At 38.2% G+C, this 24449-nt stretch overlaps 1 protein-coding gene across 2 annotated transcripts in view; it reads left to right on the top strand.

Annotated features, from left to right (window-relative positions):
* The window catches only part of UGT8 (UDP glycosyltransferase 8), a 91660-nt gene that overhangs the window by 4942 nt on the left and 62269 nt on the right, over window positions 1–24449 (top strand). For both annotated transcript variants that reach the window (XM_059923505.1, XM_059923506.1), the window contains exons 2-3: window positions 20055–20083; window positions 21277–22100. In XM_059923505.1, the coding sequence (XP_059779488.1) occupies window positions 21279–22100 (822 nt within the window). In that variant the 5' untranslated portion in view covers window positions 20055–20083; window positions 21277–21278. The remainder of the gene's footprint in view (window positions 1–20054; window positions 20084–21276; window positions 22101–24449) is intronic.

Here is a 24449-nt window from a genome sequence, read left to right on the forward strand (position 1 = left end):
GAATTTCAGGAAATGAGGGGCTAAGTACTAAAGTGAGGGGTATCAGACAGTCCTGGTTCTGCACCTGACTAGTATGTGACCTTGAACTCAGAATTTAGTTCCCTTTCCTCATTTACATAATGAAGATCAAAGTGTGACCTCCCAGGGCCACTGTGAGGATCAAATGAGATAAAGTCTGTCAAGCTCAGTGACTGGAAGTTATCTGGTTTCTGTTCAATAAGTGCTAGCAGTGTTTATGGAAAACAGAACTTGGGTTTGGTGATAGGTCTGTAGAGACTACTGCTTTCAGCAGTACTCGCTCTCAGGGTTTAGGGAGGGTGATTAAAAGATATGTTTCAGATGGAAACTTGATCATATTTATAGCCTTTGAGGAGGAAGCCAATACAATAGGGGCACTTGAAAATTTTAAAGGGAAAAGAGAGAGCCATTGGCACATGTTCCTTGGCTAGGGGGCGGGGTTGGCCCAAGAGCTCTGGGGAGATGTTAGCTTCCTCAGGACAAGCCATGCTTCCACCAGCCTGGAGGGTCCACAGCATCTTTGTTGCTTTTTAAAAGCATCTGGTAATCAAAGCATAGACATTTTTAACGTCTTATTTAAGGTTTCTTGGTATTTAAGTGAGTTTAAGTGAGTTCTAGTTTCTTAGATAATCTAATAAGGACAAAGATTATTCATTTTAAAAGACTCTGAAAACAAAAACAAGATAGGTGATATTAAAACTGAGCACAGTGTAATTTAATGTTTAATTCAGAAGGCATTTCCATGTCTAAGGCATGGAAGGCATTTCCATGGGGTCTTAAAAGTCAACACCATGGAAATCAAGTATTAATCTGTGTAATAGGGGAAGGACTGATTTGTAGATTTCTTAAAAAATTGAGCTGACCATAGTAATATTTTAAAATATCTACTTTTGGGGCTTCCCTGGTGGCGCAGTGGTTAAGAATCCACCTGCCACTGCAGGGGACACGGGTTCGAGCCCTGGTCCAGGAAGATCCCACATGCCACGGAGCAACTAAGCCCGTGCTCCACAACTACTGAGCCTTCACTCTAGAGCCCGCGAGCCACAACTACTGAGCCCACGTGCTGCAACTACTGAAGCCCATGCGCCTAGGGCCTGTGCTCTGCAACGAGAGAAGCCACTGCAATGAGAAGCCCGCGCACCACAATGAAGAGTAGCCCCCCGCAACTAGAGAAAAGCCCACGCGCAGCAACGAAGACCCAACGCACACAAAAATAAAAAAGTAAAATAAAATAAAATAAAATCTACTTTTTTCCTTAGGATTTTCTCTAGTTGGATGAAGTAATGCTTTATATTAGAGATAAACATCTAAAATTAGATTTCTATTTTAATATGTATATATTTTTTTACCCTGTAATTAATGGGTATTTTGAAAAATAACTTATATATGTGAATTGGTTTGGGAACCAATCAACAATTGAACATGGTGCATAATGTTTACTAGTTGGTTTTTAGGCATATTGGTGATTAATTGGTTATAAATATCTATTCCTTTTTAGTTCAAATTAGTAAGTCTGTTTCAATACATGCTTATCAATATTCACTACTTACCATTTGTTTATATATATATATATATATTTTTTTTTTTTTGGCTGCACAGTGCAGCATGCAGGATCTTAGTTCCCTGACCAGGGACCAAACCCATGCCCCCTGCAGTGGAAGTGTGGAGCCTTAACCACTGGACCGCCAGGGAAGTCCCTCATTTGTTTATATAACATGTAGCATAGTACGTAGTTTTTAGGACACCCAATAAATGTTTTCTGAGTAAAATGAAATTAGATGTTCAGTATTTTTAAGGTGAACTGAAGTCCATCATGTATGTGGTTTTTAATCTTTGATGACGTTCTTTCCCTGAAATTCTCTAGCTACATTTTTTGTTATCAGGACCTCTCTATTTTGGAGTTGAGTTTCAGTCTGTTATGCTAACTCCCTCACAGTGTATGGTCCCACTCTTGCAAAACATAGTGGTCTGTACGGGTGATTTTCAGTTTAGGACTTCTGACAGTTCCATGTTACATATTCACCAACTCAGTTCTGGACTCTATACTGTCCTGCTCAGGACTCCCTTACAGAGATGACAGGTGCCACATTGAAATTAACTTAGACGTGAGGTCAGCATTTAGGAGTGCAGAGCCCACACAAAAACAGAACCTTTGGATTTGTGAATGGCAGGGTATGTAGGACAGCCTAGGTCAGTTCCTACTCTGGTTGGAAATTTATGTAAGTATTAAAACATTTGGATTAGATAGAAAGAGTGTGTAGTTAGGAACATTTCAGAGATACTGTGTATTTTGCTAATAGCTTTGTGCTATTTGTCTGAATTATTAACAATAGAAACAGTCACTATATTGGAGGTGTAATTTCCCTTGACTTGATTTAGAGAACAGAAATGAACCTTTAGGGATTCCAATCCACTAAATAAATTTACATTGTAACTGATTTGGTAAATATTTGCTTGATTTGGGAATATTATGAATACAAACATATGTGTAAAATTATTTTGCACTTTTCAATTCTATTTCAAAGAAATTTAATACTTGACACATTTTCAAGAGTTATACTTTTTTAGCTATTACATTGGCTATAACTTGCTTTAATAATAACCATGGGGCTGATTTTCCTTCAAGTGGTATATTTTAGTGTAAACAAAATGTTCCCATGGATTTAAAAACTTTTTAAAAAGTAGAATCAAGTGTACGAATATGCTGTAGTTTTTTATAATATGTTCCTGAAAAGTAGTATAAAATTCAGTTTTTATAAATTGAATCATATTTATAGAATTTAAAATTTTCAAAGCACTTGAAAGGCAAAATTTTAGCTCTTAAAATACAGGTGACGGGTATACAGATGTTTTCTATATTAATCTTTATACTTTTCCATAGGTTTGAAATAGTCGACAGTCCAAAATATATGGGCAATGATTTCAAAGCATATCCTATTTTAAAGGTACCCAGAGACTTTGCTTATTTAAAGCAGTCTCAAAGTCCACCTCTCTATAAAAGGAATCCCATTTTGGTTAATCTGTTTTGCAAATTCAGACTTTCCTAATGGACTTAAGCAAACACACACAGCAACAACAACAACAAAACTTGGGGACACCTCTGTACCACATTGTAAATATAGTCACATCCACCATCTTAAGCGTGTAACATACAGGCTTAATCTGATTCTAGACCTCATCCCCACCTTACTATCCCTTATTCAGAAGAGAAGGCATTGACAGGAAGAATTTTTTTTTTTTTTTTAACTAGCAATGGAATAAGCCATCCAGTGGTGTTGCCTTCCTGCTTTGAGAGAGCTGCCCTGAGACTGGGCGGATGACACAGGCCCTGCAGCCCCTTGGCTGTGGCTTCTCCTTCTGAGGAAGGCCATGTGCTTTACATAGCCTTTGCATGTGTGCTGCTGTACCTGTGGTTCACATGTACTCGTCAGCCAATCAGGAGAGCGGGGCTTAGAGGAAAACTAGTCAAACAGGTTTGTCTGTCTACTTAGAAGGGCGGGGGGAGGCCGGGGAGGGCGGGGGGGGGGCAGTGAAATTTGTGGATAAGGTCAAGGGTGAAACTATTTTAAGGAATATTAATGCTAATCACTGACTCTATTTTTTCCTGGTTTTGAAAATACTTCGGGGACATTTGTGAGAATATATCTTAATGGAGCTAAAGTGAGAGTAAGGGAAACTGGAAGGAGAAATATTTAAGAAACAGGGAATTAGAGCAAGATGGAGAGTGGGCAAGGAAAGACAGTAGTGGAGGGGAAGAAGAAAACAAGAGGAAAAGGACAGGTGTCTCAGTGGCGTATGTGGGCTTTGTGTGAACCTGGAGCATCATAGCAGGAAACCATAGTATTGATCTGAGCATGAATTTAATTAAAACCAATAGCTGTGATCCTCAATATCCCAAAGAAGGAACAGTCTACTGGCTCAGGGCTGAGGTTTACTAAGGATGTTGGTGGGAAAATGTAGTTACCATCTCAGACACTACCTTTATGTGGGAAATTCTCAGTTCCTTTGAACAACAGTAAAATGTTACATTCATACAGCTTTTTTGCAAATTGCTGACTCATACATTCTGTCATTTTATCCTCATTCTGCCCCTGAGCGTTGTCCGGTAGGTAGTCACATCTTACAAACCATGACCTGGGGGTGCAGAGCTCTGAAATCACCAGGACAGTCGGCAGGGGATTTGATGTTCGAACCCAGGCTCCTGGCTATTCATTTTCCCATGGGAATCCTGGCTTTCAGGACTGTCTATCGTCCGGCTGCCTTTTGATCACCCTTGTTTACTTCCTCCTATGCCCAGCATGGTTCCATTTATTGGGTTCATTTCTCTCTTTAGGCATTTGCTGTAGGATACCCCACACCTGAACTGTTCTACTTTTTTTTCGTCTGTGCTTTCACATTCTCATCCTTCATGGTCTCTATACTTGTCGCACCTCAGACTGTTGCTTCCCAGTTTCTTTTGCTTTTCCTTGACTTTCATGTCTACATTTGTCCATGATATTTGAACACTTAGTTACGTTAATTCTCCCTCTAAGAAGAGTATGCGCAGTTAGAGTGTGGACTTTCACTCTTAGTTTCCCTATAAGGCCTTGGACAAACATATTAATCAGAGGTAAGATATTTAAATGTAATTGAATGATACCTTCAGTGACTCATAAAGCAGGCAAGGAGGTAAATTCTCTAAAATGCTGTATGTATATTGATGCTTTTTTCCTTTTGTTTTTTTTCAAAACCACATATTCAAACTTGAAATGTTCCCTTCCTTTGTTTTTAAATGAAATGTTCTGTATAGACTGCTGTATCATTTAGTTACAACAGAAGAAAACAGTTGATCTGTAGAAAGGTTATATATAGTTCTTTGAACTCTTCATTATAAAATTTATAATGGTTTAGTAGATTTTTCTTTTAAAATTTACCTGGGGCTTCTAATGGATGGAAGTATATTCACAGCTAATTCTAGGAAAGGCTAGTAAGAGGAAATAATGACAGAGATAATTATTTAGTTTTTAATTTGTATTTATATTTGAATATAAATATGTCTGATGTCAAGGAATAGTAGTTGGAAAAGAGAATGATTACACATATTAGGAAGCTCTGACTTCAGAAGCATTTAAATGCTCCCTTCTCCCCCCACCCCCCAGATAAGACCTTTTATATCGATTAACCAAAAGCACAGGCCGAGTTCTTTTCCCTCTTACCAAAGTTCTCTGGTTTAGAATGTCTCCTCTTCCATCTCTTCTGGGCAGGGCAGTAGGAGTAGGAATAGGAATAAGAATAGATTTTAAGAAATCTCTTCAAAAAAAGGAAATTAATGGGTTAGATAAGACTATTATTAATAAGAAGTGATGCCTGACTCTTATTTGCCAGTTTAAAATAATTCTTGAGAGCATTGAGAGGTGACTGTTATTTTAACCAGCATATGCTTTAGAGTATACTTTTTGTTCACATTTCTAAACAATGCTAAATATGCAGAAACAAGGTCCTCTGGCTGTCCTGCTCCCTCTTTTTGCTGTCTCACTCTTTCATTTGTCTGCCTCTCTGGAGATAATGTCCTTGCCTTTGGTGGGGAGTTCAGAAGAGAAATCCCAGTGACTGGCTTCCAAATTGTCAGTAAGGATGTGGGTAGAGGTGTGTTTGGGGGGCTGGGGGAGGGTGGTAGAGTCTGCCCATCACTAGAGTAGGATCTGGTCATTTTATTCAAATCAGCCTGTATAGTAGTTGTCCAGCCTCTATACGAGCCCAACTGCTTTATGCTTTCTCATCATTATTTTTACCAGTAAAAGTAATTTAGCTTATCATTTTGATACTACATAAATGCAGTCCTACTCTTATTCCTACTCTGCTCACAAGGCATGGAAGGGGAGACACTTTGAACCAGACATGTTGAATTCCTGGAGGTTTGTCTAGTGAGCATCTGTAACATAAGAATTAATCCAGGGACTTCCCTGGTGGTGCAGCGATTAAGAACCCACCTGCCAATGCAGGGGACACGGGTTGGATCCCTGATCTGGGAAGATCCCACATGCCGCGGAGCAACTAAGCCCGTGTGCCACAACTACTGAGCCTGCGCGCTAGAGCCCGCAAGCCACAACTACTGAGCCCACGTGCCACAACTACTGAAGCCTGCGGGCCTAGAGCACATGCTCCGCAACAAGAGAAGCCGCCACAATGAGAAGCCCGCGCACTGCAACAAAGAGTAGCCCCCGCTCACCACAACTAGAGAAAGCCCGTGTGCAGCAACAAAGACCCAACACAGCCAAAAAAATAAAAAATGAAAGAATTAATCCAACCATTCGTTCACAAGCGGCCTATTATATCATAGAACTCCTCTGCCTTAGAGCCAAAATATACGGTGATTTTTCAAATCTAGTGTAATATTGAAAGGTTTTTATGTATAAAAGTGTAAGAAGGTCATTAGTAAGGCTTTTCAAAGACTGCTGATTTGCTTTGTGGATCCCAGAATTCAAGAAAAAGCCTGTTATCTGACATGTGGCAGTGGCAACTTTGGAGAGTCTTTATGTGGTATAGATAAGAGACACTGGATTAGGACCCAGGAAACCTGAGTGCTAGTTCCGACTCTGCCAATGAGTAACTACGAACTAGCCGAGTGATGCTTGGCAACCACCCGCAGGAGACCTTGTCCCTTTCTCTACAAACGAGAGGGTTTGGACACAGTTATCTTTAGTTTTTAAATTGGGACTCTGATTTATTTCATAAAATATGAAAATACATATTTTAAAATATAATTGGCATCATTTCATAACAAATATATTAAGTACCAATATTTAAGCATATTAATATTATGTTTGCAAGACTATTAACAATGGCAATGATATACAAAAAGACTTCTTTAGACTTGCTTTGTTGTGTTGACTATCAAGTCTAATCCTAGATGCTTAGAAGCCACAAAACTACATTTTTACTTGTTTGTAAGGGAGTATCAGAGAAATGCATTCTCTGCCTACCAAAATCTTCCTCTTCTGGAGAACAATGTAAGGTTGCTGTTTTATCTAATACTCCGTAACAACCTTCTCTTTGTGATTTGACTAGCGTTTTATGAGACAGCAGTGGGGAAGTTTGCTATTTGTTCACTCTACAGAACTTGCAAGGAATTGAATAGGGATATATCCAGAATTATTTTAAGTTTGTTTTTTGGTTATATTTGGCCAGACATTTTTGGTCGTAAAACATGTTTAAGATATCACATGGGGATTTATTTTGTGACTCTTAAATAATGTTAATGTAGATAATGTTAAAAATTCGCTTAAACTAGTGATATTAAAGAAAGGATATTATTAATAATAAGAGAAACAATCCCATGATCTTTTGTGATCCTAGTACATTTTTGAAGCCTGAAGATTCTCTAAGAAATGGTGTATTGAAAAGCTGTTTCCCGCACAGGTGATTTTGTCCCATTGTGGGAGAAGATAATTTGATCTGCATTTCCTCCACGTTCATTGTGGTATTCTGCTAATTAAATCCCAATGAAAGAGTTATAAAAAGTCCTAATGAAACATTTTAAAACATTAATCAAACATCAGTTTTCTTAAGAAAGCATATACCTATGAGAACCTAAAGCCTCATACAAACTCAGTTGTACGATTTATGAAACTTGTCTCATTTGTTTAAGGATGAGATCAGAACCAAAACAAAGAATTTCCTTATTGTTTGCTGAATGTTGATCACATGATGCAGAAGCCTGGAGATAACTGGTACCAGGCTGGTCTTGAGGAGGTGCAGAAAAAGAAATCCACACTGTATCTGTGGATATGGATATGGATATCTATAAAATTGCGGTTTTTAAAACCGCAGACTTTTTTCTCTATCAGTGATTCTCAAAATGGTCCCTGGAACAGCAGCATCAACATCACCTGGGAATTCGTTAGATGTGCAGATCCTTGGGCCCCTCCCAGATCTACAGAATCCGAAACTGAGGACAGGCCTAAAAGTCTGTTATAACAAACTCTTCAGGTGATTCTGCTGCATGCTAAAGTTTGAGAACCACTGATCTATGATACTAAATATAATCAGTTCCAATTTTCTCATGTGATGAAAAAATTTCTTATCATTCTAGGGACAAAAGAAAAATCTAGTGTAGATTTCAAAATGTTTTCCTGGTTAACACTTTTCCTGGTTAGTTTTTTTTTTTTTTTTAATTAATTATTTATTTATTCATTTTTGGCTGTGTTGGGTCTTCGCCTCTATGCAAGGGCCCTCTCCAGTCGCGGCAAGTGGGGTCCACCCTCCACCGCGGTGCGCGGGCCTCTCACCATTGCGGCCCCCCCCATTGCAGAGCACAGGCTCCAGACGCACAGGCTCAGTAGTTGCGGCTCATGGGGCCAGCTGCTCCGCGGCACGTGGGATCCTCCCAGACCAGGGCCCGAACCCATATCCCCTGCATTGGCAGGCAGACTCCCAACCACCGCGCCACCAGGGAAGCCCTCCTGGTTAGTTTTTATAACCTAAATTCATGATACTGTATTTTATTTACTAATTGGTTGTTTAGGGTTATTCAGGTATTCTTAGTTTTGCCAACACACACACACACACACACACACACACAAGCTCCTCAATTTATTAAAAGACAACAACAAAAAGTGGGTTGGATTAGTTTACTTTTGTGTATTTTGCTATGACTTTGTGAAAGTGCAGCTCACTGGTTCTCAATATCATAATCCCTTGGGAGCATCAAAAAGAAAACAAAAAACTCTTAAGACCTAGGTAGGCCTCACCTCCAGAAATTCTGATTTAATTGATCTAGGTTGGGAGCGGCAGGTTTTCAGGTGTCTCTAGTTTTCACAGGCTCCCCAGATGATTATAATGAGCAGTCAGACTTGAGAGCCACTGGAGTGTAGCTGTGTGTTGGAAGATTGGCTCACCTACCAAATATCAGTTCCTTAAAAAAATTGCATATTAAGTCCATTAGGTCCTTTCATTATTTTAAGCAAATTGTCTTTTGTTTATGTGTGATTGAAAAATAATTTGTTTTCCAGTAGGTTATTGGTATTGTTGACTGGTTGATCTCATTATTGATCACGTTTTATTATTCTTCGTTCTGCCTCTCGACTTGCCTCTAAATCTTTGCTTACTCACAGTGCGGTGTGCACACCTACAGCATCTCATGTCACCAGAGAGCTCGTCAGAAAGAAATCATTTGGGGCCCCATACCAGACATACTGAATCAGAATTGCATTTTACAAGTATCCCTATGAAATTTGTCTTCACAGTAAAGATTCTCTAGAACATAAAGTTTAAAATCAGGGTGAATTTCATTTTTCTTCATTTTTTTCCTCAGCATCCATTGATCTGGTCTTAATTACTTTTGTGAACCAAATCATATCAGTCTCATTAAACTTATTCTTAATCCCATTTTTCAGTAAGCTTTAGAACTGTAAGCGATGTTCCAGACCATCTAATTTAATATTTTCACCTGGCAGGTGAAGCAAATTAGGTGCAGAGAAATTAAATAACTTGGCCTAAATTACAAAGGCTGTGGATTTGGGCATCCATAGATGCATGCCATATATATATTTATTTTTTTCCTTTAATTATAGGGACTTCATGATAGGGTCACTTAAAATGATTTTATTATCATAATATAAACAACTTGAAATGTGAGCTACCTGAAAAGACAATCTTAGGTTACCTAAATATGACACATATCCAAAACACCAAAATTTTAAATACACGTTGACATTTATTTAAAGTATCTATCCAAAGGGACATTGCTAATACTTTACTAATACACTAATATTTCAAATTATCTTATAATTTGTATAATTTAGTCATAATGGGAAAGTAGAATATGTGATATTAAACTGAATGCAAATTGAAAGGTACCGCATGTCTTTATAAATTACTAAAACTGTATTCACACGCTCCTGAGAGACTGCAGGCACTTTGTCACAGGACATTTAAAAATATTTGGGGAGTGTTTATTTGTTTATTCTGGGTTCCTCAGGATCTGTGGTTGGGCATTGTCATTTTCTGAATCCCCAGGACAGTTGAGCTTTATCAGGTCTTTAAATTTCAGATCCACACGTCCACTGCATCACTTGTATTTCTCTTATTGCACATAAGGATTAAGTATGAGATCCTTGTCTCTCAATCTGGTGGTTGAATTGCATCAAAATCTCCAGCTGCTTCTTACAATTGCAGATTTGGGGATTTCTCCCCAGACTTCATAATAGCCTGTGTGTTGAAAAGACCCTGGAATCTGCATTTTTAGTTAGCACCATGGGTGTTTCTTTTGGATGTGAACATTTCAGAATCGTTTCATTAGGCGATTAAATTTGTGCTTAATATAGTTAAATTTAATCACCATCATTGAGCATTAATTGGATACATATAATTTACTAGGTACTGAGTGCAATGTCTATTGGTATCCATATGATCCTATTTTTCTTTTCTCTCTTATTTTCTTGCTTTTTATCTTACCTTCCCACCTGATGATTTCAGAGAAGGATCCCAAGTGGGGCCTGGGCCAGCTATCACTGTTAAGCGAATAGCATCGAGTTTCTCATTACAGCTTCACCACCCGTACTATAGATGTCTGGGAAGAGGTAACTGCAAATGCTGGCAGTGTAGACAAGTGGTAAGTGCAGCTAGCCTGGAGTGTTACAACAGCAACAGCAACAATAAATGACAACAAAAACATTCCTTACAACTTCTCCTTCAAAAGGAGGCTTTTCCTGTACCCCTTGGCACTCATCAGAGGACCAAGTGCAGAAATGAATTTTTTGAACGGTATTGCTAATGGTTTATTTCCTTCAGTAGTTTGCATTTCTCTAGTTAAGCTGTGCACTTCCAAACAAATAAATGTCTTTAATTTTTCTGAATGAATCAAAACCATTAATTTGATAAAGTGGCAGATTTTTAAAATCTGTTCTCTCTCTTTATTAACTGCCAACAGCCAACCGAATGTAGGGTTTTTACCCAGATTGCCCTCTTGATTAATTAAAGATGCCAGGCTACTGCCAGATCACCCTTTTTTTCCGGTGGGAATCATTAACCAACAGCAGGTGGCCTTAACTTCCTGAATTATCTCTCCCCATCACCCACCCCAAGTCAAGGTGTTCCCACTTCACAGTGTGATTTTAGGGGACTCCTTGCTTTCATAGTTTAATTGCAAATAGATGGTCATAATTAACTTCAGAACACAAGATATTGTTTACATATGAAAGATGAATGTTTAAACCTGGGCCATTTAACAACTCTATAGCAATAAAGCTGAGTTTTCCCCCAGTGTGACCACAGTTACAATATGTTTTTTCAGCTTTGTTTTCTTCCTCTCTTCGCGTGGTGGGATGAAAGTGGATTAAAAATGGATATGAAGCTCTGCAATATACTAGATAATTTCTTATCTCAGTCTTACTCTCAATCATATTCTCCTCATCTGTAAATGGGAACAACTATTTTTGCCTTTATCTCAGTATAAAACGAGATAATACTCATAAAGCCTGTGATGCAGGGAAGGTACATAATACAGCTCTTTTTACAGGCTGCTGTTTATTGATAGTTTTATGTTAGGATATAGATTTCAAGCTATGGGGTGACCAGCTCCTTCTGGTTTGCCCAAGATGTTCCCAGTTTTAGTGCTGAAATTCTACATCCTGGAAATGCCGTCAGTTCTAGGATGGTTGGTCACCCTAGTGCTGGAAACAGTGTCAAAATAACAATGACTCTAAGAAGGTAGTTGAGTTGTCTCGCAGATGATGGTTACAATGGGCAGAAGCAGGCAGAGCTGATATTCTGGTTCCACAGTGTCAGGTGTCTTTGTTGTTACACCTTTCCTGGTTTGTATTTCTGTCCCGTGGTCCAGGATGTTAATCATTACCACGTCCTCATTCCAGCCAGCAGGAAGGTGAAAAGTGAAATCTCGAAGTGTATAAATTAGAATTGCACCTATCACTATGCTTCCATCCCATGCCCATTTACTAGAACTTACTCACTGTGGCTAAAACTAACCCCTAGAGAGGTTGGGAAATGTCGTCGTTAGTCTTTTTGGCTATGAGCCAAGCTAAAGTAGAGGATTCCATTACTCGAAAAGAGAAGGAAAATATATGCCACAGCTCTCTCTTATATGCCCATACATGGCATCCAACAAATTCCAGTTTCCTTTCGTATTCTAATTGTTATTTAATAAGTGGTAATTTTCTTGGCCATTCACAACATTGCTGTGAATGTGTAGGAAGTTAACAAATAAGATGAAAAAAGACCCCTAGACTTAAGGAAAAGCTGTAATGAATCTGTGCTTTAACTTGATAACTTTCTCCAACTGCAGTATCCATTACCCCAGAAATTTTCTCCATGATTGAGATGTGTAACTAACTCCAATGCCTCAAGCCAACCAAAGCTTTTGATTTAGAATTTTATTCAGAAGTAAGGCAATAGATATAATTATAAGTTCGTTCATTTAAAATTAAAGGACAAAAGCGAGGCCATTAGTGGAGGTGCCTGTGGTCCAACTACATATCCTGGTTCAGAATCACAGTCGCAGTCATTCATTCAGTAAATCTTTATTGAGCACTATGTCGTTAGGCAATGGGAATAAAACAGTTGTCAACTTTTACTACAGTTTCTACCCTTTCGGAGCTTAAATTGTGCCAGAGAAAAATAGATTTTTAAAATAAAATTTACATTTATTTAAAAGCACTAGTAATGATGCCCAATTAGTTTTTACTTTGCTGGATTTATTTTAATTTTACTAGATGGCATTTTTCCAAGGCTTTACTTGTAGAAGGTGCTTTGAAGAGAGATGAAATTACTCAACAATATTTCGTATACTACCAAGGTCAACCTGTGGTGGCAGTTGTGACTGATATATTTTCTCTTATGGCAGTCCACATAATACTAAATGCCAAGGAAACTTAAAAGCACAAAGAAATTCAGCTGTTCAGCTTGCTAGACTACGTAATCCGCTTTGAGGACTGTCACTCACTTCATTTTTCTAAATAGCCCAATTCACCACGTACCGACATGATCTTAAATTTCCCATTAGCTCTTGTTTTGTTTTTCCTTTAATGCGAAAACACTTTGATTAATTCTCGTTTAAAGTGATAGACTGTGAATCGCTGAGCTGCTGGGATGGTAGGCTGTCAAAACCTAAGTTCTTTCCTTTGGTTTATGTGCTTGTCATTTTTTCTTCCTATATAGTTCATCCTCATGTGTGCTCAGTTCAGAGTTATTAATGATCCAACTTCAAATAGAAAAAACCAGAGAAATGATTCTTTCAAATGGTGGCCAAAGGTGATGCCCCCACTTTTTTTAAAAAAATAAGGAGATGGAAATAGTAAGGTTGCCAGAGGTCTAGTATGGTGTTAGGCTCTGGTGTTTGCGAAAATGGGAGCAATATGGATTCATGAAGTCTATCTGTCATCTTTAAAAATCTCAGTGGTGTGCTGCGGTGTTCCTGTGTTAAATGTTAACGTATGTGAACCATTGTTGCTTAGGAGCAGGAACAATATATAGCTAATCTGATTTTTTTTCTGGTGCTCTTAAGGGTTTACAACCATTTTGGGGGGCTTTGGAGGGATCACTTTTGCAAATAAGTGTTTTGCACATGCAACATTTAGGTACACCCCGACATCTGTGTTGTTTTGCCCCAGTTAATTCACTCTTAAATGTTGAGTGGCTTCCATATAGTGAGGGGTGGGCACACTTATTAAACTTGGCATTGTTTCTTGTCTTGAATGCAGGCCTAGGAATAAGTTTTATGTAAAGAAGGAAGGGCAGACCGATGTGCAAAATGAAATTTGTTTAGAGTCTTTGCATTGTGGATTTTCTTCAGTAATCTGGCAGTGAGGTACCGTCAAGTAGCCGTAGCATCTCAGAAGCCAAGAGAGAATTTGGAGCAGGTAGGGGATCAGTAGTATTTAGGATGGGAGAGAAGTCCAATCAGATAAGTGCCGGGAAAAAAAGGGCATTTGTGTGAAAGTTAGGAGGTATTTAGTGCCCTTGGCAATGAGTGTGCAGGCAGAGTTGTGGGGCAGCCAATGGCAGGCTGTAATCATCTGGAGAGTAAGTAGGGCCCAGCAAACAGAGACTGATGTTTTACGACACTCGACTCCAAAGGGAGAGTGAGTGTAAGGCATGATCAAGGGGCATGTAAGTTGAAGGAATGTGTCATAAATATTATATATTTTTGGTAGAAAACTTCAAAATCTGGAAATATATAAATAGGAAAATAAAACAATATCACTCAATCTGACAATCCAAATTTACTCTTGATAACAGTTTGATATTTACTTTGTTGTCATTATAATCATTTTATGTATGCATATATCGAGTATATGCATGTAAAATTTTGTTTTCTTGCTTTCTTATTATGTTATATATATATATTATGTTATAGGCATTTTCTCAAAACTGTTTTGCAAATCATGGTTTTTGATGGTTCTGTGGTTTTCCATTGTAAGATATACCATACTTTGATCAATCCTTTACTGCTGGATTCTTAGTAGTTTCTGCCTGTTTGCTGTCGGAAGTGAATGCAGGGAATGTCTTCGTACATACTTGTTGGTAATTCTGATTCGGGATAGTTTCATAAATGTAAAATAATGTGCCAGTTGTTTTTCAGAACACTCGTGCCGATTTACATTTTCACCAACTGCGTAAGACTGTGCTATCCCTTTGCAAGGACTGAGCCTTATCATTAAAAATGACATCCTTGCTGACTTCATGAAAGAAGAAATCTCGTTTGTTCATTTGTTCAACCATTCAGCAAGTTTTAAGCTCCTTGGACTAACTGGGAGGTTGAGTTCAGACTGCGTGTGGAGGGGTGGCGTGCCCAGTGCCACCTGTAGGGCGCACGGGCGAGGAGCCGTCTGCCACCTCCCATACGCCAACATTAGGAGGGTTTTAGCCCGAGTTATCAGTTCTCACTGCTCTTTAGGCAGGTTATCCACTTTTTCTAGAGAACTGGTCTTCATTTTTACTTTTGGGGGTAAATGCAGCAGCCCCTGCTTTGCCTCTGCAGGAGTGAAGGGGAGATGTGATGGGTGGGGAACTGGTTCAGTTCCTCTTTAGAGAGCGCCTCCCCTTCATTTCTTGCTCTTCCAGTGTCCTCTCAAGCTCTCAGCCATTCTGGAAGCCGTTTTCATCCCTGCTGCAGGCTTTCCCTCTGTGTGCCTGGGCCATGACTTCCTGCATTCTTTTCTCTCAATAAGCTATTTGTCAATTTTTGACACAAACAGTGTCACAACTCCATTCCACTGATGACTGTAGTTTTGCCCATACCTCACCTCCTCATGTCAATTCTCAGAGATATTAGGTATTTATTCCCTTTTATATTCTTTACTATAATTCCAAAGGAGCTTTGGGAGGAAAGGAGTAGAAACACTTGGGTTCAGTCAGCCCTCTCGGGCTGGAAACCTCTGCACCAGATGTTTTAAACATTCTAAAAATATTTAATGATTATGTAATAGAATCAAATAATAGTGATTTTTTTCCTGTGCTTTATGCGCAGAATTATCTTTCTCTTTCCAGAGATCATTTAAAGCTCAACACTCTTAACGGCTTTATTAGAAAAAAATTTTTTGACGTTATTCTGTCTGATTTACTTTGGGGAAACTCTAAGGTAAAAAATTTAGTGATTTTGTTTTGCAAATATAAAGCCAGTTTTTAACACTTCATATTGAGTGAGTTGTTCTTTCTTCGTTTACTTGTGGTACTTCCTTCATCTCATATTATGTTCATATTCAAGAAATTCTTACAGGCTACCTACTCTGATCCATTGATTTGAGTTAGGATTCTGGGGCTAGTTCCGTAGTGTTTTTATTTTATTTTATTTTTTTATTGAAGTATAGTTGATTTACAATGTGTTAATTTCTGCTGTACAGCAAAGTGATTTAGTTTTCTCTCTCTCTCTTTCTATATATATATATATATGCACATCCTTTTTCATATTCTTTTCCATTATGGTTTATCTCAGAATATTGAATATAGTTCTCTGCGCTATACAGTAGGACCTTGTTGTTTATGCATTCCATATATAATAGCTTACATCTGCTAACTCCAACCTCCCACTCCATCCCTCTCCCACTCCCCCTCCTCCTTGGCAACTGCAAGTCTGTTCTCTATGTCTGTGAATTTGTTTCTGTTTTGTAAATAGGTTCATTTGTGTCATATTTTAGATTCCACGTATAAGTGATATCATATGGTATTTGTCTTTCTCTTTTTGATTTACTTCACTTAGTGTGATGATCTCTAGTTGCATCCGTGTTTCTGCAAATGGCATTATTTCATTCTTTTTTATGGCTGACTAGTACTCCATTGTATATATGCACCACACATATACATAGAGTGTTTTAATTACAAAATGTATTTTAATATTTACCTTTCTGTCCCAAGTCATTATTGTTTCTTTTTCAAAAGTGTATTCTCTCTTCTTGCCTGTTCTAACCAAGAAACATGGCTATAGTTTGGTCAAATTCCAAACAAAACAAAGCCATCCAGTGGAATTTTGAGAGGAATTTATTCAGTCTATTTATAATATGGGAAGGATTGGCTTTTTTAGAATATCGTATTCCATTAAAATAATATAGTTTTTCTATACACTTAGTATTATTTGCATGTATATCTTCAGGGAAAGGCTTGCCATACTTAGTATAGCCAAAATATATATATCCTTTTATATTAATTTTAAAGGTATTTTATGTACTTTATTGTCACTGTGAATGAGATCTTTTTTCATCACATATTATTTTTAAAAAATACTTCCCATTATTTTTATTAAGAGAAGAGTAACATGTGTCCAATGTAGAAAAAGTTAAATTAAAATCCCTTATAATTCATACTATCCAGAAAAAACCACTGCCCTTTGGTGTTTAGCATTCCTATGTATATATACATATATATCTTTTACAGAGTGCTACATGCTATAAGCATGTTTAGTAACCTAATCTTGAACATCTTTCCGTGCCGTTAAATGTTCTTTTACAGGGTTGTTTCGGGGCTGCATTGTATGCATGAACGACAATTTATTTAACCAGTCTCCAATTGTTGGGAATCTAACGTACCTCTAAATGTTTGCAATTAGTAACAGTCTTCTCCTGCCCTAAATAATGGCTTCATGAAAATGCTTATAGAAGTTAAATGTCTATTATGTATATTGCAGGCTGTTTTTCTAGGATATCATTTATCATTTACTTTTGTTTATAGTGCGTTTAATACATCCACATCCTTTTTTTTATCATCTAGTTTATTTTCTTTTCATTATTTTTTTTAGGTTGCTTTAAAATTTTTTCTTAAACTAGTAAACTTTACTTTTTAGAGCAGTTCTAAGTTCACAGCAAAATTGAGCAGAAAATGCATAGAGTTTCCATATCCTCTCTCCCCCTGCACATGCACACCTCCCTCCGCTATCAACATCTTGCACCACAGGTACATTTGTTTTGATCAATGAATGTTGGCACATCGTTATCTCCCAAAGTCCATACTTTACAGGGTTCATTCTTGGTGTTGTATAGTCTGTGGGTTTGGGTAAATGTATAATGACATGTATCCACCATTGTAACATCTTACAGAACGGTTTCACTGCCCTAAAAATCCTCTGTGCTTCACATGTTCATCCCTCCCTCCCTTGCAACCCTTGGCAACCACCAATCTCTTTAGAGATTGCCTAAATCTCCATAGAGATTTGCCTTTGCCAGAAGGTTATGTAATTGGAATCATACAGTATGTAGCCTTTTCAGATTGGCTTCTTTCATTTAATAAATATACATTTTAATTTCCTCCCTGCCTTTTCATGGCTTCATAGCTTATTTCTTTTTTAGTGCTGAGTAATATTCCATTATATAGGGGAACCACAGTTTATTTATTCACTTTACCTAAGGTGGTGTACTTGGTTACTCCCAAGTTTTGGCAATTGTAAATAAAGCTGTTATAAACATTCCTGTGTAGGTTTTTGTGCAGACATCTGTTTTCATCTCCTTTGTGTAAATACCAAGGAGCACAATTGCTGGATCATATGGTAAGAGTATGTTTAGTTTTGTAAGAAACCGCCAATTTGTCTTCCAAAGACTGTTTTGCATCCCCACCAGCAATGTATGAAAGTTCCTGTGGCTCCACATCCTCTCCAGTATTTGGTGTTGTCAGTGGATTTTGGCCGTTTTAATAGATATGTAGTGGTTTCTCATTATTGTTTTAATTTGCATTTTCCTAATGACATATGATATGGAACATCTTCTCTTATGTTTATTTGCCATCTGTATTTTCTTTGGTGAGGTGTCTATTAAGATCTTTGGCCCCTTTTTATTTATTTATTTATTTATTTATTTTATTTATTTATGGCTGCGTTGGGTCTTTGTTTCTGTGCAAGGGCTTTCTCTAGTTGTGGCAAGCGGGGGCCACTCTTCATCGCGGTGCGCGGCCCTCTCACTATCGTGGCCTCTCTTGTTGCGGAGCACAGGCTCCAGACACGCAGGCTCAGCAATTGTGGCTCACGGGCCCAGTCGCTCCACGGCATGTGGGATCTTCCCAGACCAGGGCTCGAACCCGTGTCCCCTGCATTGGCAGGCAGACTCTCAACCACTGCGCCACCAGGGCAGCCCCCCTTTGGCCCCTTTTTAAATCAGGTTGCTTGTTTTCTTATTGTTGAGTTTTAAGAGTCCCTTCCTTACGTATCTTGGATAACAATCCTTTTTTCAAATATGTCTTTTGCAAATATTTCTCCCAGTCTATTGCTTATCTTCTCATTCTCTTGACCTTATCTTTCTCAGAGGAGAAATTTTAATATTAATGAAGTCCAGCTTATCAGTAGACACATTCTGATACTTCTGGACTAGCAAGAATCTCACCGTTTGTTGGTAGTTGCGTTAGTCATTCTGTTATCCATGAAAGTGATAGTTCTGAGATTAAAGTGCTGTTGTAATCCTTCATAATGAACTTTGTATTTGAACAGCGAATAACACGCTTGTGCAAATGATGCTTCTTTGTTGGTGATCAGTCTTTTTTCATGAAGACATGTGCAGGCCTAGTAGACATTATTTTTAGAAGATATTTTATCACATGAATATTGGTATTTCTGAATAGTTACTTTTAGAATTTTTATGTACAGAATCTATGTACTTTTTCTAACCTTATTTTGGTACAGTAGCCAGTAGTAGTAATTTAAAATCAGTTCCTCAGTCACACTAATCACATTTTAGCTGCTCCCTAGAGGCTACCATATTGGACAGTAAGGAGATAGAACATTTTCATCATCACAGATCGTTCTATTAGATAGTGCTGCTCTAGAATGTAAGCAGTTGTGCATTAAATCGTCATTTTGTGCGATTTCTTTTTACTTTGCAGTAGTTACTAAAATAAAATAAAAGGAAAAAAATAAGAAACATGGTAAAAGGATTTGTTTCCCTACTATTATTTTTTGTTTTCTTTCTTAGTGATTTATGATAAAGTAATAGTTTTAACTGCAGCTGAAGGAACTGAGTCTGCTCAGCTAAATGCAAAACACAGTCAGCAGAGCAGTTGCCTACCACTGGTCCATCATCCTGCATGTCTTCTTGGACATGCATGTAGTAACAGGCACTATTAATCACAGCAGTGGACAGTTCTGCTGTAATAGCTGTTTCTACATAAATCTCACTCCTAAAATTAATAACATGTCTACTTAAATTCCTAATTTTTCCTCCTTGGCATGGGAAGGAGGCTACACTAGGGAGACACATTGGAGAGACAACACAGGAGAATAAAGACCTGGAAAGTTTTCTCCAAGATTGGCTACTTAATTTTCTTCCTTCAGTGACCTTGTAATTATAGAATAAACTTACTTTATTGCTACATAAACAGTGTTTTCTCCAAATTTATTTTTTTAAAGCCCTCACATTAATTCAAGCAACATTTAGCATAGACTTTTATATGTTTATAAAGCATATTACTTCCGTTTACTCTTAATGATGTAGTATCATTTAGAAATGGTTTGAAATTTTCCTTGTAATGAGAGAGGGAAAAAGCACCTGGAAATATTTATAGTTTAATCTTGGTATTGGAAGAATCTATCATTGCCTGCTATTGATTTCTTCTTTTTTTTTTTTTTTTAGGTTGCTTGCAGTGTTTGAATGTTGAGAAGGTATAGTTGTTTAAACTGCATTTACGTGGTGGGAATTCGTACAAGTAGGATGATTAATATATGATAATGAGTAAAAATAGATATTGATTTGGTGATTGCATATAAATCTATTTTGAGTTGTTCCTTGAAATAAAAGTGTCCAGTTCTCTTGGGTAACTATTGTTCAGATCTTTCCCTATTTGGAGGCTAATTTAGAGTCTAAGTAAAACTTATTTTGGATAGGTAGGGGGAGTTTGCACACTCTATGGCCCCCATAGGTATTATTTCTAAAAAATGATAGAGGATGAATCTATCTATTGTATATACTCTATTAACACAAAAGAATAGAAGAAGCATTAGCCCTCAAGGATACAGCCATCATCTGACTTGCCCTTTGCACCTGAGTTACAGGTACAACACAGGAAGTGTAGTCAAGGACATAGTCATTCATCAGTCACTTCTTTCACAAACATTTAGTGAGATCCAGTTAAATTTCTTGAACTTTTCTATTAAAAGTTTCTCTTGTAGATAATGCCCTGAAATGAATCAGCAAATTGATATAAATTACATAAACAGAGTCTGCCAGGATACTTAAGGGTATTTAGATAAAGGAGAAAGTCACATTCAAGGTCATCTTTTCCTGTGGAAAAATGTATTTTCTATAGAATTACTACTTGAAATAGTTGTTTTCTAAAACATAATCTTTCTTTGGTGTGCTTTAGTCATAACTGGGAATGTTACTGCTGTGATAAAATGATTTAAAAAGAGATATACATGCTGATATACCTGGAAATAAAAAGTCTTGGCTCTTTTTCCTGGGATTAACAGTGATGTTCAATTAAAAGATAAATAGATGTTTCATAGATACCTCATAGCTATTATTCAAAGAAGAGAGATCTTCTGTCATTCAATCTTACAGGTTTCATTTCAAATTTAAAAAAAATTATTTCTCCATTATTGATGCAATTGTGTGTTCCAAAACTGATACATTTTAAATATATTTCAGTTTATGCCAGTTTTGCTGTCAATTCTATACTTTAAAAAATACCTTTCAAAAATAAAGAGGCAACTAGAACAAACATTGGGATAATTTTTAAAAGCGATCCTTAGGCAAAGTACTGGATCAGCAGATACTTTGAAAAAGTGTCTTTATGGTTGTTTTGAATGGTAAGGGTTGCATTCTGTTTTCAGTAGTTTTCTGGTTGTCATTTCAGCTATGAAGTCTTACACTCTGTATTTCATGCTCCTGTGGAGTGCTGTTGGGATAGCGAAGGCCGCCAAAATCATCATCGTGCCGCCAATTATGTTCGAAAGCCATATGTACATTTTCAAGACACTAGCCTCTGCCTTGCACGAGAGTGGGCACCACACAGTGTTCCTCCTCTCTGAAGGCAGAGACATCACGCCATCTAATCATTACAGCCTCCAGCGCTACCCAGGGATCTTTAACAGTACCACCTCGGATGCTTTCCTGCAGTCCAAAATGCGGAATATTTTCTCTGGGAGATTGACAGCAATCGAACTGTTTGACATACTGGATCACTATACCAAGAACTGTGATATGATGGTTGGCAACCGTGCCCTGATTCAGGGTCTAAAAAAGGAAAAGTTTGACCTGCTGCTGGTGGACCCCAATGACATGTGTGGATTTCTGATAGCTCATCTTTTAGGGGTTAAATATGCTGTATTTTCAACTGGCCTTTGGTATCCTGCTGAAGTGGGTGCTCCTGCCCCATTAGCTTACGTCCCGGAGTTTAACTCACTCCTCACAGACCACATGAACCTGCTGCAAAGGATGAAAAACACCGGCGTTTACCTCATTTCCAGATTAGGGGTCAGCTTTCTGGTTCTTCCCAAATACGAAAGGATAATGCAGAAGTACAACCTGCTGCCGGAGAAGTCCATGTATGACTTGGTCCACGGGTCCAGCCTGTGGATGCTGTGTACAGACGTAGCACTGGAGTTTCCGAGACCCACTCTGCCTAATGTTGTCTATGTAGGAGGGATCCTCACCAAACCGGCCAGCCCACTACCAGAAGTAAGGTTTGCTGAGCTCCTTGGGAATCTTTTCTAAATATAAATGTCAATTTGTCAGCTTTGAGTTTTAGAAGAGATAAGAGTTGGGCATTGTCGGGTAACAAATGCTATTCTAAAAAGTGGTTAAGACACAGAGCCTACCAAGGTCCCTTTATCTGTGGGTGCCTCACTCCCCTGGAACGCGTTCCTATGTCAGAGGAGCATTTCGGTAATCCCAAGAGGCCACTCTGCCATATGGTCAGTAGACTGGAAAGTAGAGTTTTGATTAAGTTATAACTGTACTATAACAGAGAATGTAGTTAGATAGTTCGTTTTAATGAGTGTAAGTGATTTTGCTTTTAATTAAACACAGAGATCCTTCTGATCTCCCCCAGAAAGCACAGACACAGTTGCCTGCATCTCGGTTAGGTCCCGTGAACTCAAATAAGTAGGATGACATGAATAGTGGTTCTTCTTTCAGCCGTCCTGACCACTAGAAAGTTTATATCCAGCATTGAAAATGAGGTAGTAACTTCCATTAGCCTAGGAAGCTAACTAATTTTAAGTTAGTAAGCAAATGTAACTGTTTAAAGAAATCATGCCCCATCGTGATTTCATTTCAAAGATGGAATTAATTATGTTTTAACAAAACCCTTCTGCTCTGAGTCAAACCTGAATTCTTTTTGCTGGCTGAGCTGTCAGCACACACCCTTGTGTTCTGTTCTCCATCCTAGTTTGTTTTTTAATGAGGTATCTCAAACTGACAGGAGCCATATTGCGTATCGGTTGTTGTAGGGGGTTTTCTAACCTCAGGTTGACTCTGGATTTAATCTCAACATCTAATGGCATTTACCAGAAGTGTAGGGCCTGTTCTATGATTTTTGCTATTGCAACCATTTCTACTCTTAAAATTCTTAAAGTAGCCACTCACAACAACTGTTAAATTGTTCATCCCTAACTCTGGTCACTACATTTAAGAAAAAATCTGCCAGGGCCTTGATGAAGAGTAAATCTAGTTTTTCTCCTATAGGTATCAGGTAAGCACAATCACTAGGCAGAATTTTCTCATGGGGAAATAAGGTGATTGGAATATACAGCCTGTACACTTCTTTAACACCTCCATTAGAAGCATGTTTAATAAATAATACTTTGATATAGTTCACGCAACATGAAGAAATAGAACTTGCCAGATCTTTGGCCCATAAACCCTAGATGCCGCTGGTAGACGCTGTGAGAGTGAGCTCAGGCTTTCTCTCTGACACAAGCTGTGAAGGATAGGGGTTCGTCTCAGCATGTCTCAGCCATTTGTGAATTTTACTTAAGCCCACTTTGAATCCCAGATAGTCTCTGCCAGAGTCACTGTGTGATGTATTATCCCTTTCCTAAAGGTAACTAAAATCAAACTTCAGAATCAGCTTCCAAGAGACCTGGAAGCAAGTCTGCCTCTACTTTAACTGAGTCATTCGTAATGTCAGGCAGATCAACCGTACTCCCTCAGATCTTCATCTTTTCCCAACCAGGGTACTGCCCTTCTGCTTGCTCCTTTGGGTTTTTGGTCGAATGCTATCTCCCTTCTTCAGGTTGAAGAAGGAACCAATGATAAGGAATCTTCTGATTGCCTTTTTTTTTTCCTTCCATCCCTGTACATTTTTCTTGAGTTGCAGCAGCTTGAACTGTATAAGTACAGAATACTATTGTACGCTTAGTCAAATAGCTTAGGTCCTTATGCCTGTTAGTTTCACTATGGTAGTCCCCCCTTATCTGCAGCTTCAGTCATCCTCGGTCACCCACGGTCTGAAAATATTAAAATTCCATAAATAAGCAATTCATAAGTTTTAAATTGCACATCAGTTGGAGTAGCGAAGCTTGATGAAATCTCACATAGTGTAGCTCTGTCCTGCCCAGAATCCCGAGCCCTGCACATGGTCTGCTCCTGACATCATTGCCATCGTCCTGGCTCCATGATCCAGCATCGCTTGGAGCAGATGATCCTCCTTCTGATGTGTCATCAGAAGGTCAGCAGTAGCCTAACTCTGTGTCACAGTGCCTACGTCATTCACCTCACTTCATCTGATCACGCAGGCATTTTATCATCTCGTGTCCTCACAAGAAGGGTGAGTAGAGCACAATAAGATATTGAGAGAGAGAGAAACCACATTCACATAATTTCTATTACAGTATATTATGATCTCTTTTATATTAGTTATTGTTAATCTACTGTGCCTAATTTATAAGTTAAACTTCATCATAGGTATGGATGTATAGGAAAGAACATGGTATGTATAGGATTCAGTACTATTCAAGATTTCAAGCACTCACTGGAGGTCTTGGAACGTATACTCTGTGGATAAAGGGGGGGGGGCTACTGTAC

Source organism: Balaenoptera ricei, chromosome 5, assembly GCF_028023285.1.
Source record: "Balaenoptera ricei isolate mBalRic1 chromosome 5, mBalRic1.hap2, whole genome shotgun sequence".
Taxonomy (NCBI): Eukaryota; Metazoa; Chordata; class Mammalia; order Artiodactyla; family Balaenopteridae; genus Balaenoptera; species Balaenoptera ricei.